Source organism: Adiantum capillus-veneris, chromosome 10, assembly GCF_014529385.1.
Source record: "Adiantum capillus-veneris isolate H3 chromosome 10, ASM1452938v2, whole genome shotgun sequence".
NCBI classification, from domain to species: Eukaryota; Viridiplantae; Streptophyta; class Polypodiopsida; order Polypodiales; family Pteridaceae; genus Adiantum; species Adiantum capillus-veneris.
Genome location: NC_140940.1, coordinates 5,226,890 through 5,240,140, shown reverse-complemented (window position 1 = coordinate 5,240,140; position 13,251 = coordinate 5,226,890). Strand labels below are relative to the sequence as shown.

General features: G+C 45.4%; 1 protein-coding gene across 6 annotated transcripts in view; it reads left to right on the top strand.

The window, feature by feature from the left end:
- LOC147448390 (yacP-like NYN domain protein) overlaps positions 1-9,334 on the top strand; it is a 40,633-nt gene extending 31,299 nt beyond the window's left edge. For 2 of the 6 annotated variants that reach the window (XM_086521019.1, XM_086521020.1), the window contains exons 5-11: positions 1,444-1,513; positions 7,791-7,845; positions 8,091-8,174; positions 8,353-8,391; positions 8,593-8,639; positions 8,719-8,853; positions 8,947-9,334. In XM_086521019.1, the coding sequence (XP_086377145.1) occupies positions 1,444-1,513; positions 7,791-7,845; positions 8,091-8,174; positions 8,353-8,391; positions 8,593-8,639; positions 8,719-8,821 (398 nt within the window). In that variant the 3' untranslated portion in view covers positions 8,822-8,853; positions 8,947-9,334. Of the gene's footprint in view, positions 1-1,443; positions 1,514-7,790; positions 7,846-8,090; positions 8,175-8,352; positions 8,392-8,498; positions 8,640-8,718; positions 8,854-8,946 lie in introns of those variants that run through there. The other 4 variants (XM_086521021.1, XM_086521022.1, XR_015189346.1 and 1 more) reach the window with 3 other exon arrangements.
- Positions 9,335-13,251: the final 3,917 nt, after the last annotated feature.

Here is a 13,251-nt window from a genome sequence, read left to right as displayed (position 1 = left end):
TCTCTCAGTCTCATTCACTTGCACGCACAATATCCACCCACTTTGTTCGTGACCACAACACTCTACAAAACGGAAAGCTCTCTCTTTCCCTAAAGAACTAAAAGGAACCTTGAGCAATAAAGATCACTAATCTTGAGAAAATACAACATTCATTCCGCTGCACCTAACATCTGCGAACCTTCTATCTGCTGAATTTTGACTCTATGTCGGTGACGATATCGATGATGACGATGCGACGACAACGCGCTGAAAACGCAGATGCTGAAATCTGCGTTTTCTGGGCTGAAACTGTAAACCTCGCGGAAACTGACCGTGCGGCGAGGAACTGCTGCGGGAAGGTGAGATCTGCGAGGTTCAGGACTTGATCTATGGGTAGTAATTGCTGAAAACTGAAAACGCTGATGTTCCTTGACTTTCCGTCGCGGTAAGGGTGTAAAACACCGGGGTTGATCTGCAACCAAAAACGCTAGGGCTGAATTTTGGTCCTTCTGTCACCGGGATTCTGCAAATGCAAAAACGCTAGGCTGATCTGCTATGTCTAACTATTGCCGGGTCGATCTGCCATGCAAAACGCTGGGGCTGAGCTACAATGGAGAAAACGCCAGGCTGTCCTTGGCTGAAAACGCTAAGTCTCCTGTTGAGGGGGTTCTGCTGAGGAGTTGCCTGTTGAGCGTGGAGCTCCTGCTGCCTCTTCTGCCATTTAGTGCTAACTTGGGTTTGCTTATATATTTTCTTAGCAAAATTGCCCTACCTACTTCTGTTGGAAAGTCACTTAAATTAATAAGTGAAAAATACCAAAAATAGGTAAAATAGGCTAAATACACTGGAAAATTCCCTTGATTGATTCTGATGGGAATGCTTATGATCATGCTGTGTGCAACAAGAGGATATGCATCTGCACTAAGTGATTGGGCATGCACGGTCTACGAATAGACTCACAAAAGGTGCCAGATCACTTCTAATCTAGACTGACTGGACTGACTGAACCCTGATCATGCTGTAGCTTGTCCACGGACACATAGGGTTGGATGTGTCACGTGACAACTTGTGTAAAGAAAGTTTACATCCAAAGGTTGTGCAAGTTCTAGTGAGGGGAAAGGGGGACTGGATAATAAAGTCTGAAAGATTGAGTGAGCGTAAAAGGCAACAGACATCTTGCACCAAAAGACTCAAGGTTGACTGCTAGTACACAGAGATCTAAATCTGGAAAGAAACATATGTCCTGTGAAAGTTTTGAGGCTTCAGCAACGGGAAAGAGGGACGGAACATTTTTGGTAGTAGAGGAGACTAAAAGCTAGTGGGTCTAAAGGACAACAGAGGTGCTGCTTCACAGGCTCCTATGCTCTCTCCAACTTGCTGGTCTCAAGGGGGCCCCATAATATGCTGCAGAGATTGTTCTTCTCTTTTGTCTCATGTTTTAAAGGGTCATTGTTTTTCTTGCAGGAACAAAAGCAGTCGTGGTTTTTGATGCTGCAGATTCTGGCTTACCTGATCATAAAGAATCATATCTAGGGTAAGTACAAGAAGATATTACTGTCAGTCATATATTAGAAGATGCAAGCTTGTTTGTCTCATGATCCGCATCGCCAATCAAATTCTGGTTGTCTTTGGATTCATTAAACTTTTTTGATGTTCAACTGATGTAGATCACCATTTGTACTGTGGAGTTGGAATCAACTTTGCAGCTTAAGAAGAATTTTTGCCTATTAGTTTTAATAAGAACCTGTATGCTCTGCCTATCTACTGCGTGGTGTTTTCGTTTCTCTCTCCTGTTTGCTGGGGTCCTGGTGGCTGGATATGCTGGTGGGCGGTTTTGGAGGGAGTTGTGGGCATGGGTGGGTTAAGCCTCGTCTTTGGCTTGTTCTTTTGCATATTGAAGAGCGTCATAGCCCTCTTGAGGCTATCTCTCTCCTGGAGTTTGTTGCACAGTAAATGTGCAGTGGTGATGCTATTCTACTGGGGTGCGTTGTGGGCCTTGGAGATCCAGAGTCTGATATTGGAGATTCTTTAGTGGATTTTTTGGCCTCGTCAAAGTTTGGGTGGCTTGTTTATGCTTCAGCTCTCTGCTATGGTTGTCGTGACCTCCTTTGTCCCTAGCGTTTGATGTATCACCCACCTTTTGTGACTCTGTATCACTCATGGTTGTTCCCCTATGGTTTGTTGTAATTATTATATTTTCAAGGGTTTTTTCGCTATCGGTCCGTTTATTCACTGATGCCTATAGGCCTGTCACTTGGTTATGTAGTACAAAGAGTCAAGCCCTCCTCGATTGCAAAAAAAACATATACCCACATGGTAAGCGGGCGTGTGTCTGGGTTTTTGTCTCTGTTTTTTCTTTAATTTCTTTCTGTTGATTTTTCCTGTTTTCGGGTGGCCTGGTCTGGTTGAGCCTTTCAGGAGGGTTGACTCTTCTACATCCTGGTCTTTTTTTGTATTTTCTGCTGTTCTGCTTGCAAGCACGGTGGGTCTTTGATCCCCATGGCCTTGTTGATTGTTGCCAGGGATGGCTGGAGATTTCTTCTTGTGCTGTTCTTCTTCTCTCCCAATAGAGAGTTGATTTGCCTCGGCTGGTTTGTTAATTCATTTGACGAGGTTCGATGCATAATATAGGTGGTTTGATACTTCCTCTAGTTTGTGGTATTGATTAGGTTGGTAGAACGTTTGCCTTTGAAGCTGAGCTGCAGATGAGCTCCCAACACCACTCTCTATCTCTGCTCCACACCTGAGGGACTAACTCAGTGGCTGGCTTGAGTGTGGGCCGGCCCTCCTATATCACGATCATCCTGCTGACTGAAGCCATCTCGAAACAAAGTGCTGGGCCCTTGAGTGTGGACCGCACCCCAAGTGTACTGGCTGGATGTAGAAAGTGCAGGCATCAGCCGAAGAATCTGAAGCCAAACCTGCTGCGCCATGGGACAGTCCCACTGACAGTGCCGCTGTGTCTCAAGTGGGTGGTCACAGGCGACACATACTACCGAGCTTCCCGTGTGCACCAACCAACTCCCGACTGTAGTAGCTCGATGTGCAACTAGCCATTGGAATATGGTGACTTGCCTCGGCTGCCTGTTGTCCCACAAGCGCTCCCAAAGTCCTGCCAAGAACTTGGACGTGAGATCCTCCTCCTGCCAGTGAAGCTCTACAGCAGGACGACTCTCTGTCAGTATGCTGCAACCCAGCCGAGCTGTGTATTGGAAGAAAGGGGTCCTCGGTGATCGGTGGAGTAAAGGGATCCTGCCAAAACCACTCCTGCGGGTTCCATTGCACTCGCACCAAAGGGTGGCTTTCCCAAGCCCAAAGCTGCCAGTGTCTTGAACGAAGATCTGACGGGTCGGGGTTGATGACACAAGTTACCTCCCTCTGATGCCCACAACTTTGATCCTTTGAAAGCAGCACTCGGCTACCTCTGGTGCCTCGGTAGTGACTCTTTGAAGGTGGCCCTGCCTATGTACCTTGAAGACTACAAGAACCCGTGACTTGAGGAAGCCCTGACTGAAATGAGGGCCTCCAGTCGCGTGGAGGCCCCCATCCAGTAGGGAGCTGCAGGCTCCAAAGGGGTGTGCCACTCTGCAGGTATAGCCTCTATAATATCCTGACAACTGCTCTGTGCCCCCCCTCATGTTGCACAATTGAATGTCCCGAATCTCCTTAGAGAGTACTGTAAATTGCAGCCAATCTTCAAAGGTATGGGATGGACCCTCTGCCATGTGGCCCCTAGAGACATGAGGTCTGCTACCAACCATGGGGCGTGGTTGTGTGGTGACCATAGGGTTTTAAACAAGTGGCTTCCTCAACCGCTCCTCAATGCATGTGGGTTGGTGCTGCTGAAGGCCACCCGCAGCTGCTCCCAAGACCGAAGCAGGCTCGCAACAAAGCGATCCTCGCATCTCTGGCTAAGGCCTATTTTGTGCATCTCCGAGAAGATCCAACGGGTGGAGGGCCTTGAGTCTCTGTCTACGGGACCTGGGCTCAAATCTGGTGTAGCAACAACTCCTCCTAGGGCTCCTCCCCCAAAAGAAGTCCTCTGACCACAAGCTTCCCAAGGAGGGCTCTACTCTGCTGTGCTGGGTCAATGATTCCAAACCCTCTCTGAGAGCAAGGTAAAGTAATGACCTGCCTTGAGACCTTGGCGCAAGCCGATTGTGTGTCTCATCATGACCATAAAAAGTTCTTGATCAGCCGCTTCAGCTGGTTGATGCAAGAACTCAAGAAAATCCAGCAAGATGTGATGTACCACACAGTAGCCAACAACACACCTGGTTGGCCACCACAACCTTGCTAGTAAGAGAAAGCCGTGATGAGCTCCAATGGAGCAGTTTCCTCCTGATGGAAAGGAGGAGAGCATCAATCTGCTGCTCTGGTGACAGATTCAAACCAACCTGACAACCCAAGTAACGTGTTGGTGTCCCTGGAGGAATCCACCTAAAGCCCTCTCCAGACGACCAATCGTGCACGGGAGCACTACCAACCCAAAAAGCGACTGTCGTTCGTCAATTGATCAATGCTCTCGATGCACAACAGAACACCTCAAGAGATTGCTCACAACTGTGCAAGTTGGCCTCCCGATCCTCCAAAAACATGCTTGAGTCATGAGCAATCTCAGCGTCCTGAAGCTTCTCTCCCCGAATAGGCTGCTGCAGTCCACACAAGCTAACCTCTTGTGAGGTCGAAAACACGCTCATTGCCTCAACATAGAAGTGGAACAAGAAGGGGCAAGAGGGCTGCCCTGTTGAACTGAGCGTATGAGCATGAAGCGTTCCCCTTTTGCCCCTGCCAACAACACCTGGTTGTGCGCACGTCTATAGAGAGTTGACACTTCCCTAATCCATGCATCTGAAAACCCCATCCAACGCATAGTGCCCTCAAGGAAGCCCCGGTCAACTCTGTCGTACGCCTTCTCAAAATTGATGTGGTGTAACGGGAGGGCACCACGTGCCAACGGAAAAGAACATACCGAAAAACCTTAAGCACTTCAAATAATGATTGAACTGAAAGAGATGCACGACACATGAGACGCGGAGTGGTGGAGTTCCACCCCCAAGAGCGCAATGGCCCCAAGTCCAAAAGCATCCAACCCAAAAGCTGTAGTGTAAAATTCGGAAATCCGTACAAGTGCCACGTCAACATGTGCAATTCGGGGAAGCCCGTAGAGGCTGCCACGTCATTAGCGCAAATCGCGAGCGTCCGTATTGCTTCCATGTCATCGAGTTTTTACGCAAGAATTGTGTGTGTGTGTGTGTGTGCTGACTCGATTGTAATCCTAGAGACAAGGGCCCCATGGAAAGGGGTCCCAGAAGTTGGTGGGAACTTCTTTTGCTGCTTTTGCTTCTTTCTCTTAGGGTTTAGGCCCCTCGGCCGAGATCTACAAGCTAGCTCCGTTCTTTAGTGGCTTGACACGTCAACAGTTTGTGACAGAAGGAGTATCACAAGATCCTCTCCTCGAAGACGTGCGAGGGCAGTCGCCTTCCAAAAGGTGAAAATGTTGTCAAGGATGCTACGCTCCTTGACAAAACCCATTTGTGTCTCATGTATAATGCTCTCAAGTAACGGTTTTCAAACTCAGAACCTTTGCTAAGATTTTGTAGGCTGATTTGAGAATGGTGATAGGTCGCCATTGTCGAATCTCATCCAAGGAGCCTCCCTCCTTGGGGATAAGGCAGATCAATCCCTGGCTCATGCTGTCAAGCATCTCCCCACTATTCTGTTTGACCCACCATGCTTGTTAGAGATGGGAGAGCCTCGTGATGTTCTTTGATTATGATGGTCGTGCTTCGCCTCATTTTCTTTTGAAGAGCTTTTCCCATTTGATTCGTTTTGTTGATGGAGCTTTTTCCATATTTGCCTCGTTTCTCTTTGCGCCTTTCTTTATTTTGAAAAGGTGCCCCCGGATCTACTGATTCTCCTCTTGAAGATTCTGAACAGCTTGCAAAATAACACTTTCTTGCTCCATTAGTAACAAGAATTATACTCGACAATTGTGCACTCAAGCAAATGTCTATAAGCATTAAATGAGTATGGGTGAGGATCAAGCAAAAGCTCTGATACCACTGTAAGTGGCCCGTACTACTATAGACTATGCAAGATGTACATGAGTGCACATGCATAAAAAGAAAATACGAACATAAGTAGAGCCTTCCAATTTGTACAAAATCAGCCCATCCTTTCCAAATAGTAGTAGTCCACTTCATGGTCATGTCCATGATGAGAGAGAACTTGAAACTTAAAGAGGGGTGCTGAAAATTTGGATTTACAAGGTTGCTACTGTAAAAACAAGAAAGAGAGAGAGAGAAAGAAAGAAAGAAAGAAAGATTTTTAACGTCTATGTCAGGCCGAAATCGGCCTATGAGACAAATCAAATGTACATGGTATGTATGTCATCCGTCTATCGGAAAGACAAATGAAACAAAACTGATACAAAACTGAACTGAATGTAGGTAGTGGAGTATCTGAGGAGGGATGGAGCTCTATCTCTAGGGGGTATATGCATGTCTATATGCTCAAGGTAGTACAATCATGAGAATGCATCAAGCTATCTAGCTCCATCCTGTACTAATGGGGGGATGTAAGATGTGGTACATGGGCGGGTCTGGTGCCAAGGCTACCCGGATGAAAGCTGTCGGGTCGGCCCTCATCTGAGCCACTCGCTCCTCAGTGGCACGGCGCTCCCGGGCTCGGATCTCCTCGATCTGTCGGTGGTGGGAGCTCGCGCCCCTGTAGCCTGTGACTCGTGGTCGTCGTCTAGCTCGGCTCACCTCCGCCTGTGGGAGTGTCACTCCCCTCTGAGTGTCTGGTGAGGGAGGGGCGGCAATCCTCTGAAAGAAGTCTGTGAGCTGCGACTGTCTCCCCTCTGTCTGTGTAGCTGTGTGTGGCTGTAGTAGTGTGTCCCGATGGCTCTGTATCTCTAGTAAGAAACGTCCGAGCTGTCTCTGATCTCGAGAGTCCATGATCTCTCGGAGAGTGGGCTGTCCTCTGAATAAGGCCTCATACCTGCCTCTGATCTCAGTGTATGCTCTGCATCTACATACAAAGTGCTCCTCACTCTCCACCTCCTCTGTGCAGGCTCTGCAGACTCGCTCCTCCCTGGGAACACCAGTATGTCTCCCGATCTCAATCTCTAACCTGAGAGAGAGAGAGAGAGAGAGAGAGAGAGAGAGAGAGAGAGTTACTGTTCAGTATGTCAATCACCACCTAGTAAGTGCAAATGTGCACTTGTGAGCTTCAAACGCTATCTCTGCCGTATCTCACTAACCAACCAGTGATGCATTTGACTAGGGGACTGAACCAACTTGTTCCGCTGAACCTAAGTTACATGCTGGCGTTGAGGGATACCCAAGAAGTGTAAAATCACCCTTCAAACACGTGTACAAACTATTTATTGAAGAGGGTTCCAAAATACGGAAATCTAATCTAATGGACTTGCCTAGGCGTGCAGGTCCTGTGAATGGCTCACAAAATCACCGAACGAAATCCCCTAGGATCTATAGACAAACCTTGGCTTTGAAAGTAGCATGTCTTCGTGGCACATAGAGCCATGTGCACATGACATAACACTACACACAATGGAATGTATCTCGCATCTAAGAGGATTGGAAAACAAGTGTAAAGCTGTAAATGGCTAAAGCAATCCAAAGTCGACAACGTTAATGACAACACCAATTTTCTGACTGTTTTTTTTCTAATGGTTACTGAAACTGAAAATTGAATTGTTGAGGTTTTTGGTAACTAGGTCTCTGGATTGTAAATTTTTAGCTTCTAATGTATCGCCAGATGAACACAAGGTTGTTTTGTTGCAGAGTTGATATGGTCTTTTCAGCTAGTGTGACTGCTGACACCTGGATTGAGAGGGAGGTTAGTTATTTGTCAATCTAAGCGAATTTTTGGTGGTGTCGTTTCATAAAGAGGCACCTGTTTTCTTGTAGCCCTTTTTTACCTAATGAAGTTTCTGTAGTTTAATCTGGGCTTACTACTCTTCTGTTTGGTGTTTTTAATTACAAGTTTTGTTACAAGTGGCACAGAGATGCTAAATACACTACCTTCATAGAGGAATGCACACTGATTTTGTGGTTGAGAAGTAGTGTTCGCTTGTTGACCAGGTGGGGTTGCTTAGAAAAGACGGCTGCCCAAAAATCTGGGTAGTAACTTCTGACCACCTCCAGCAGCAGTGTGCCCATGCCTCGGTTTGTGCCTGGCATTCGACTCTTTTTGTATTGGTTTGGGAGTGGATGAGGTGGAGAAGGGCCCGGGGGGAAAATAAACGGAAAATCTCTTAAGTTTTCCCTAGTGGGGAGGCGTTGCCTAATCCTCGTTCATTTGGTTCAAGAATCAAAGTTTCTGATGAATTCTTGCATGATGCAGGGTGCATTTGTATGGAGCTGCAAATTCCTAGTGGCTGCGGTAAGGTCAAGCCTTGACTTTAATAGATTCAATCAAGCAACATCTTGCCGTTATTACAACCGTATTTTTTTTGTTGTCTGAATACTCATGCTTAGTAATGTTCTTAGGTTGAAGGAACGCTTTTGTTTCTGATTATCCATTTCTCATGTAAAAGACGAATAACGGAACCTACAAATTGATTCCATCTCTTGGGTTTTGAAGATCAAGGATGCTAAGAAAGAGCGCGACGAGATTGTCCGCGAAATGACGTATGTAACTTTCACTGTCAAGCTAGTCTTTACTTCATTGCTGTGTATACATGTGCTGAACTGCAGGGGTTCATTGCAGGTGTTACTCAACAAAGGGAAAGTTGCTAGAACATAATCTGAATCCTGAGGTTTGTTCGGCCTTGAAAAAACTCAAACGGCAATTACAGGGAGAGACAGGCTAGAAGGGGAGGGTATCAGAAGCCTGTTGGACAAGGTAAATTATGGGTTTGAAGGAATCACTTTTTAGCATGAAGCGAAGCGTTGTGACATGAAGATGTTGTAAACTAAGGGGGTTTTCATGTTGCAGACTAGGTAGCCACCATGGTAAACTGCTTTTCTGGTGGATCATAGTTGCAAGGCACTCGTTGAGTAAAATGCTGACCAGTCTGCAGCCCCTAATAATCTAAGTGCTGAGTTCATACTCTCTTTCAACAACCAAAAAGGCCACAGTCTGTACAGAAAGAGATCATACCCCTGATCAGGGATCGGAGATCTCATTCTTTTGTGTATTTTAACCGCCTCTGTCAACATGGTTGGGACCGGAGAGACAAGGCCCTCAAGCCACTTGTATTGACCCGCTCAAATCCCTGTAGTGATTAATCCATTAGGTGTATTTTGAACTTTGGTTTGCGCAAGCATTGTTCTTCAATCATCTCCTACTAGGCCCATTTCAATGCTATCTGAAGCACCCTGAAGTAGTTTTTATCGATTTCTTTTATCTGATTTAAATCTAGTTTTCCCCTTGATAAGACCAGTTTAGTTAATAAGAAAATCACCATGTACGGCAGAATGGTTATGTGAATATTTCAATCGTTTCCAATATTTACTTCGTTAGCGTAGTGGCGATTTTTGGATCCCTCCCCTGTCATTCACCCACGTGGCCAGCCGTCAACAGCCCAAAAAAAAAGAGGTAAAGAACGCTCTAAAAAAAACTACGCAGCCCACGTGGTTCCAGCGCCGTCAACAGCCCAAAAAAAAACAGTGCAAAAGCTCTAAAAAAAACGGCCCACTCTGCTCCTTTGTCTCCGTTACCTGCACATTGGTCTCCGTGCATTGCAGCTCCGCACTCACCCGGCTTGCGTCATATTCATTCCCACATGCGTTTTAATCTCTCTCTCTCTCTCTCTCTCTCTCTCTCTCACACACACACACACACACACACACACACACACACACTAGCAACGTTGAGATACTCTTAAAAAAACGGCATAGAAAAGCTCTACAGAAAACTACGCCGTCAGAAGCTACCAAGTGAATAAAATTAAAACAGCAGTGTGCGTTGCTCTCACGAGCAATTCGATCTTCTCCACAAGCAGTTCGCACCCTCCCAGAAGTAAGCTATCTTTACTTCGTTGCTCCCAAGAGCAATTCGATCTTCTCCATAAGCAGTTCGCAGGTTCCAGAACTATGCAGTTCGCAGGAGCAATTCGATCGTCTCCACAAGCAATTCGCAAGTTCCAGGAGTAATCAGCTTCCTACAGGTTTGTCTCTAGCCATTGTATGAGAGAGAGAGAGAGAGAGAGAGAGAGAGAGAGAGAGAAGGCTATGAAGCTAGTAGCATCTTTTGACACTCCTTTCAACCAAAGCCATCATCGCAGCACGTTAAAATTTCCACAGCAGTTCGTAGGTTCCACGAGTAGTCAGCTTCGAAATTTGTCTACAGGTTTGTCTCTAGCCATTGTAAGAGAGAGAGAGAGAGAGAGAGAGAGAGAGAGAGAGAGAGAGAGAAGGCTATGAAGCTAGTAGCATCTTTTGACACTCCTCCTTTCAACCAAAGCCATCATCGTAGCACGTTAAAATTTTTGCACACATATACTCACAGTAGTAATTGCTACACGAGACTGTGACTTATTTGTAGCTAGTACTACAGGAAGCAAACAAGCATTGCTGCATGTAGGTCTACAGATTGCCCTTCTCTTTCCATGCTTTTCTTATGTGCTCCAAAATAGCTCGCATTTATCATACGCTTAAGCAACTTATTAGGAGGTTAATTAGCAGCTTCTACTCACATATGAAGTCATATATAAGAGAAAGCAATAGAGACAAAAGTTAAAAGTACTTGTTCGCGCAGAGCTTTAATGGAACCATCGGACCCTTCTACCTTCTACTCATTCTTTGATCTATGGTGCTAACAGTGGCAACACCCATCTATGGTGTTGGAAGTGGCAACGCCTAGGTAGCTGTTGTACTGACACCTTATGCTTGTTCACATGAAAGTAAAGAGCCATGAATTAGAAAAGCTTGCCTCGTCGACATGGCGAGAGCATTCTTCAATATCATAGATTCTGTAGGCCAAGCTCCTCCCTATTCATTCCTGCAGTAGAAGGTCGACAATGTCACTGTTTGCCTCATCGGCATATTGGAATCGACCTTCTTTTGCAGTAAAGCCTCTGTGCCTTCCCCGCGTAGCAATCATAGCAGCTTTGTGTGTAACAAGACCTAGTGGCTAGTTGAGCAGTATGTCCAGCTTCAACTACCTTACTCAGCTCGTTTCTGCAAGCGTAACTAGTTATGGTCTAACTCTACCGTGTTACATTGCAAACAGATCAAGAGAACCTTGGACACATCTCCTCTACATTTGCAACGACGACATATTCCAGCGTGTGGTGAGTAAGAAGTGCCACATTCTAGACTTGAACACTGAGAACACAGTAAAAAGAACACACTGAAAACTGCATGCTGCCATGGGAATGGCACGTTCCTTCGTATTATAAAAATTGGGAGGACTGTGCAAACTTCCCCGTGCAAGGATACCAACACGTTTTCTTTTTTTTCTATAACATAAGAATGAAAGAACACATACAAATAATGAGATTACTCTCAGAACCTTCAACATTGTGCTATTACTTTTCTAACGCTTCGTACTTATTCTTTGCAAGGGACATTCGGAAAATCATCAATCGCTTGCCTCTTCCAAGCTCGGAAGCCCACAACAGCACAATCCAGCACCAGGTACATGTTTGTTTCAAACGCTTGCATTGTTCGTTGCTTAGACGTGACTAGTAACTAGATATCACAAGGTTTTTATCGCATTTGAATCATTCATATTGAGTCCAGCTTAAGGCTTGAATAGACCATCATCGGAAGCGTAGGATACACCTCAGTAGATCGAATGCGAGACATCGCACTTCAATCAAGAAGAAGGCTATATTTATACCATGCTCAAAATCATGGATTGATATCGTCAATATAGTCTACCGATGGAGTTCAGACGTTGCGATGACAGCGACTTGGAACGACGTCTCTTGGAATGCATAGGTTGCGGGATACGCACAACAGGACCAGGGCCAATAGCTCAACCTTATACTAGATTCCAGCCAAGTTACCAAAGGCACATATGTTGCCTGTTCCAAAAGGGCCAAACTTTAGGGCCTCTCTCCTGATGCAATCACATACATGTCCATCTTGAAGGTATGTGACTCTATGCAAGTAAGCAATCTTTACTTCGTTGCTCCCAAGAGCAATTCAATCTTCTCCATAAGCAGTTCGCAGGTTCAAGAAGTACGCAGTTCGCAGGAGCAATTCGATCTTCTTCACAAGCAGTTCGCAGGTTCTAGGAGTAATCAGCTTCGAAATTTGTTTACAGGTTTGTCTCTAGCCACTGTATGAGAGAGAGAGAGAGAGAGAGAGAGAGAGAGAGAGAGAAGGCTATGTAGGTAGTAGCATCTTTTGACACTCCTCCTTTCCACCAAAGCCATCATCGCAGCACGTTAAAATTTCCGCAGCAGTTCGCAGGTTCCAGGAGTAATCAGCTTCGAAATTTGTCTACAGGTTTGTCTCTAGCCACTGTATGAGCCCGGGGGATTCACCATGGAAAACTTATCGCACCACGTAAGTGCAATGGAGAGGGTTTTTTTTACAAGTTACATAAGCGTGTAAGTTAGGGGTAGGCCTCCAATAATTTATCTTCTAAGTTTAAAAATAAGAGAGGAGGTATCATATCTATGGGGGGGGAGGGGAAGAGTGAGAAAAGGAAAAAATGAGAGAAAGTTTTTGTCTTTCAAAATCATGGCTTCCCAAAAGAGTCTGCCCTCAAACTTGTCAGTCAATAGCTACAAAGATACATGCAATAACTAACAATGCTTTGTATCAATTGCTTGTTTTGTGATTATAGCTCATTTGTTGAGGGATGAAAGCTATAAAGATTTTGTATGGATGCAAATCTACACGGAGAACTTAACACAAGTTTATAACCATGTTTTTTTCGAGTAATTTAGATGGGTCAAAATTGGACGAGTAGCTAGAGTGCAGACTGAATGGGCACATAGTTTGAAAGTCAAACTAAGACACATTGAGGGTACATCTAGTTTTCAACCGAAGTGATTTCTTAGTATGTTGTGAGTCACAATGCTACACGCTCTCTGACTAGTTTTACTCAATTAGATCACATGAGACCTAAATTTTATATGTAAGATAAGGATATCATAGTTTTTTGCATTGATCGTCGTATAAGCGTAGTACGGGGGTCATATTCCCTAGTATGAGTCGTATATATGGGTTTTATCAAAGTTGTTTGCTTGCAGGTGACGTCCGTTTTGTATATAAAGTGAATTCCCCGGGTGTATGAGAGAGAGAGAGAGAGAGAGAGAGAGAGAGAGAGAGAGAGAGAGAG